The sequence below is a fragment of the Helianthus annuus genome, chromosome 7, assembly GCF_002127325.2.
Source record: "Helianthus annuus cultivar XRQ/B chromosome 7, HanXRQr2.0-SUNRISE, whole genome shotgun sequence".
Taxonomy (NCBI): domain Eukaryota; kingdom Viridiplantae; phylum Streptophyta; class Magnoliopsida; order Asterales; family Asteraceae; genus Helianthus; species Helianthus annuus.
The window spans coordinates 15,995,893-16,002,112 of NC_035439.2; the positions used below are offsets into that span (position 1 = coordinate 15,995,893).

At 36.0% G+C, this 6,220-nt stretch overlaps 1 protein-coding gene across 1 annotated transcript; it reads right to left on the reverse strand.

Annotated features, from left to right (window-relative positions):
- Window positions 1-960: 960 nt before the first annotated feature.
- LOC110866606 (40S ribosomal protein S1-like) lies at window positions 961-4,111 on the reverse strand. The gene is made up of 4 exons (XM_022115750.1): window positions 3,988-4,111; window positions 2,218-2,281; window positions 1,383-1,494; window positions 961-1,119 (listed from the first exon to the last, which is right to left on the reverse strand). The coding sequence occupies exons 1-4, from the start codon at window positions 4,109-4,111 to the stop codon at window positions 961-963; spliced, it is 459 nt and encodes a 152-aa protein (XP_021971442.1).
- Window positions 4,112-6,220: the final 2,109 nt, after the last annotated feature.

Here is a 6,220-nt window from a genome sequence, read left to right on the forward strand (position 1 = left end):
TTCAAATTCCACGAGTCAAATGATAAGTTACAGAATTCTTTGTGCCATTGAATTCTAAAATTTGTTTTTATAAGTTTCAAAATTCATTGTGCTATTGAATTCTAGAACTGAATGGTGCATTCAATATACAGTTATGATTTCGAATTCTAACCAGTATATATACAAAGCTTTGTGCTTTGTTTTAGATAAACAGTACTGAAATCGTATGGTTCATACAACACACACATCAAACGAATTTCCTAACTTTGCATCTCCGCGCACTCTTGATTCAGGTATCCTTTCAGGTGCTAGGCTAATCCCGGCAGTACAATCTGCTTAGGCTGTTGTACCCTGGGAAACAGACGGGTTCACCTGGGTGGCCCGAAATCTGTTTTAAGGGAAGTGTGATCATCACGTGCCTCAGTCGCCGTTGTTTTATGTTTTCTTTCTTCGTTCTTTTTGTAACCTCTACTTAGTTTAATTTACATTTACATTTCTTGTATTGTATTTCCTTTCAGTTTAGTTCAAGTTCTTCTTTATGTTTTGTAATCAGAATATTGATAAATAAAATTGTTTTTCTATTTATTTTGTGAACGGTTGTCCTACGCTATGTGTGAGAGGACACATGACACTCTTAATCAGCATCTTGAATATGACCAAATAAGCATCTTGCTTAAGGACCTTGAAGAATAAAACATTTCCTTGTAAAAAAGAAAATGAAACAAAGATTAGTTATTGTGGACAATAATTTGTTAATATGGTGAATACCCTGGTTTCATGAATGTGGCTCAGCGGCCAAAGCGGCCAAACCTGGTGCACGATGCTCTTGCATGCCTGGGGCGTGGGGTTATCGAGCCATCTTGATGCTGATATGATGTGCCCATCCTTTACCCTGCATTTCTTTTCTGTAAGAAGTTTTGTCCACGACTAGAACCCGTGATAAACAAAATTTAGCATTTTACCTCCATCAATTTCCCGATGTCAAGCTTTGCGGATGAAAACGTTCTGCAATGGGTAGATGCTAGATGTTGCTTTCTCAATTTCTCTACCAATTGATTCAGGAATGAACTTTTGAACCAGCTGCTTTAGATCACAAGTTTGAGCTTGTGTCACCATGATCTCCCTCATCTTCCTACGGATCTATAACGATATGAAATAATCAAATTAGCCATGACAAACTGCATCATTGTTGTCATATGTAAACCGTACAAGCTTCATACTTGCTTGATTTGGCTAGATTGTGCATAGCAGGTCCTTTTCACCTGATTAGCACGCTTCTTTAGTGAAACCAATGCAAAACATCATCAATGTGTAGTGGTTGGTTGTACCCGATGAAGCAATAACCTCGGGTCTTACCGGTGTCTTCATCTACAGGCATCCAAAAGTCCATTCTCCTTGATTACTCCAATTTGGCTATAGATTTTACGAACTACACCTTCAAGCTTCTCGAACCTTTCCCTACGAACAATTGGCAAGTTATCCACAATAATAATATTCCCGAAGCCAGCATCGTCACTGAAGATCCAAGTACACAAATGAGGAACAAATTGGTAGACAAAACACAAGATATTCATAGCTCATAGTTCAATATCGGGCATGTTTGGCTAAGCTTTTCCAACCCAACTTATGACTTACTGAGTTAATCAAAAAGCTAAAAAGGAGTTTTAGTGTTTGACAAACCTAAAAGTCCTTTTCAAAATGACTTTTTGAGAAGGAGAAAAAGTCATCAAAAAGTCATTTTTGAGAAGTTAGGGGCTTGTGACTTTTTTATCAGCTTATAACTTTTCAAAGATCAAATTACCATATTACTCATGATTTAGCACTCCTTATATTATTGACTTATGAAAGAATGTCCCTTTTAGTCATTTTACATCAATAAGCTAAGCCAAACGCTTTTTTAAAAACAACTTATTGACTTATTGGCTTTTCCCACCACATAAGCTAATCCAAACATTTTTTTAAAAACTTCTTTTCAAAAAGTTATAAGTCAATAAGTCATTTTCAAAAAAGTCCTTTTTAGGTAAAATAAGCTTAGCCAAACATGCCCATCATAACAACAAACACATTCAGTAAAGCATCATCGAGCAATTGTATAGCACAATATAGATAATAGATATACAACTAATATTCAAATCCTTCACGAACTGAACAATAATTAACACATACAGTAAAGCATCACCGATTTGCTTTAAAATGATGATTTGAAGGCGAGAAATTAGGGTTTATGTGTAGAAGAACTGAAGAAGATAATGCCCTGCTACTTTACGGCGAGAAATTAGGGTTTCTGCGGAGATGGCGGCGACTACATCCACCACCTCAGATTCCGAAAAACACCAAAATCAAATCCTAGATCTTACCATATTCGTCGCACCAGAAGTTAAACAAGTCGTCGCGTTTTCATCTGGCTGGAATCTCTCAAATGGAAGTTAAACAGATCCCTAATCTGACCAAATCTGCCACATCAGAAGTTAAATAGAGCTTCCGCCGCGTTGTCGTCTAGCCAGAATCTATTAGACATGGTGTAAATGGCGGCAAAACGCTGATATTGAACCACCCATCGCTCACCACCACCTACCCCCAACTTTGCAGCCTCAACCACCGCTCACCACCACCTACTCTCCACCTTCACCACCAGTAAGTGAGCAAAAGAGAGAGAGAGAGAGAGAGATGTAGTGTCAAAAAGTATAGAAGTAAAAATGACGTTATTGCCCTTTATTGTACCAGATAGACTATTTTATTCAAAATGTATTATCCCACATGTCAAAAGGCATAAACAAATTTCAGCCCTTCAACACCTCTTGATCAAAGGCTAATATTGATTCCTACGGTTCTCACAACTCAAGTTGGTTCTCATTTCACTCAATCCCTATAGATATATATATAGGACAAAAATCCGTTAGGAACCATCCTTTATTGCGAGAAACCGCGAGAACCAATGTGAACACAATTGAAAATGCATAAAAATAGCTAAAAACACAAAAAAAATTAATATTTTTTATAAAAAATTGCTACAATTAGTAGCCAAAATTTTTTTTTTTTAATTTTTAAAATTTTTTTTTCTTTTTTGGCTACTAAAAGTAGCGATTTAAACATAAAAAATATTAAAAAAGTTTTTTTTTAGATTTTTTTAGGTTTTTTGGGGGTTTAGTTTTTAGCATTTTAGCTTGGGGTGGGGGAGGGGGTTTAGGTTTTTTTTTTTTTGGGGGGGGGGGTTGGGGTGGGGTGGGAGGGGGTAGGTTTTTTTTTAGGTTTTTTGGGGGTTTTAGTTTTTAGCATTTAGCTTGGGGGGGGTTAAGGCTTTTTTTTTTTTTTTTGGGGGGGGTTTAGGTTTTTTTTTTTTGGGGGGGGGGGGTAGGGGTTAGGTTTTTTTAGGTTTTTTTTAGCTATTTTAGGTTGTGTTCACATTGGTTCTCGCGGTTCTCGCAATAAAGGTGGTTCTCGCATGAACCTTACTCTCTCTCTCTCTATATATATATATATATATATATATATATATATATATATATATATATATATATATATATATATATATATATATATATATGGGAAGATTCATTTAATAAGAAATTTAATGTGATAAGAAAAAGAAGAAAGGTCATATTAGTAAAATACAATTTCATTTATAACTCATATCATTAATTTTTCCTCTTTAATTAAGAGTAAATTACAAGTTTTGTCCTTTATGTTTGTCCCAAATTTCAGGCGCTGTCCTTTACCTTTAAAATTGACGAGTTTTGTCCTTAATGTTTCAAAATCTTGCACGTTATGTCCTTTAACGCAAACTCAGTTAATTTTTTTTGTTAGATCTGATCATGTGCCTTGCACATGAGGGCATTGTTGTCATTTCATCTCATCAGGGACCATTGTGTGTAAAAGAAAATGTCTTCAGGGACCATTGTGTAATAATAAAAAGATGTTTACTATAAAAAATATATATAAAAACAAAACCATCCCTCCCATCCACAGTTCCACACCGTCACTCTCTCTCTCCTCTCCCCTCTCTCTCACCTGCCGACACATCCCACACCACCACCATCCCGGCGATCTGCTCGTCCGTCTTCTCCGGCAACATCACCGTCTCCTCCGTCTTCTCCGGAAACATCACCGTCTCCTCCGTCTTCTCTGGCGACATCACCGTCTCATCCGTCTTCTCCGGCGATCTGCTCCTCCGTCTTCTCCGGCGACATCAACGGTAAATCGCTCTAATCTGGTTTGGATTGTTACAGGTTGGGGTTAGGGTTCTAGTCTGGTTTGGGTTGTTACAGGTGGGGGTGGTGGGTTTAATGGTGTTTGTTGCTGGTTTGGGTTGTTACAGGTTGGGGTTAGGGTTAGGGTTCTAGTGAGGGTGGTGATGGTGGAGACGGTGGTGGGTGAAGGAGAGAGAGAATCGATGGTGGTGGGTGGGTTGTGTGGGTGGGGTTGCACTATTGAGACTATTGAGTAATCATGTAGGATGGAACTAGATCTCATGTCTCTGATGACGAGAAATCAGATGCAAGTCAAATTCAATACTTGTTGCTGGAGCACTTGGTGGAAGGTTTGACCACGAAATGGGAAACGTGAACACATTGTACCGGTGGTGGGTCTGCAGATAACGGGAGAGAAGAGAGAGAGTGGGAATTTAGGGTTTTGTGGGTGTTTGGTTGAAGGTGGTGATGATGTCGGTGAAGGGTGGAGGGTGGGGGTGATGGTGGCCATAGTGACGGTGGCGATGGAGGGTGGTGGTGACGGTGACGGTGACGGTGGAGGGTGGTGGAGATGGCGGTGACAGGTTGTGGTAATTGTTAAAGATATATGGTATATATATATACACTTATAATAATAACAATAATAATAATAATAATAATAATAATAATAATATTTTTTAAAATCATTTTGTTTTATTTTTTAATAATACTAAGTAAACAGGGTAAAAAGACTAAAATACCCCTGAGTGACCAGATTTAACCAAAAAATCTAACTGGGTTTGGCCTAAAGGACATAACGTGCAGGATTTGAAAACATTAAGGACAAAACTCATCAATTTTAAAGGTAAAGGACAGCGCCTGAAATTTGGGACAAACATAAAGGACAAAACTTGTAATTTACTCTTTAATTAATTAGTCAACTAATCATTAATTATCATACATATAATCTACAAAACCTAAACATATCAAAATTTTCCTACATATACCATACACATTATAAAATTTTATCCTACACAGTCGAAATTTATTCTACACACCTCGAAATATATCCTACACAACTCGTAATTTATCCTACACAACTAGTAATTTATTATACACTTTAAATTAAGTTGTTTTTTTTAATTTGGAAAAAGTATATATTTTGAAAAGGAGTTACAAATTTAATTTAGTTAGTTATTAAAGGGGGAAAATACAAATTAATGATTTATGTGAGTTTACCAATATACCGTTATATTAAAATTAAATGCAAATATTAAATGAAGTAAAATGAAGCATTCTTATTGGTTGAAACTTCTCCTTTTTCCTTCTTACAAAAAAAATTTTCTCATTTGAACCCTCCACTATATATATATATATATATATATATATATATATATATAGGGAGCCGCTAGATTGAAAACCACCTCGAGTTGTAAGAACCGCGAGAACTACACCCCACGGAGCGCCGTTCGCCATGATTTTTTTTTACAAGTAGATGTGTATATTATAAACACAGCTGTAAAAAATCATGGCGAACGGCGCTCCGTGGGGTGTAGTTTTTTACACCACAAGTTTGGTGAAAAAAAAAGAAAAAAGAAAAAAGAAAAAAAATTAAAAACACCAAACTTGTGGTGTAAAAAACTACACCCCACGGAGCGCCGTTCGCCATGATTTTTTACGGATGTGTTTATAATACACACATCTACTTGTAAAAAAAAAATCATGGCGAACGGCGCTCCGTGGGGTGTAGTTCTCGCGGTTCTTACAACTCGGGGTGGTTTTCTTTCTAGCAGCCCCCTATATATATATATATATATATATATATATACATATATATATATATATATATATATATATATATTTAAAGACTTTTGAAACCTACATTAATATACCAATTAAAGTTTCTAACATGTTTGTTATAAATAAATTAACCGTTACAAACATTTTTGTATGGGGTTACAAAATATATTTTTCTAATACGCTCATTAGAAAATTTTAGTATTTCAAAACGTATTGAAATACATATTATTTTGTATATGGTTCGGTTTATCTAAACACGAACAGAAACCCATGAA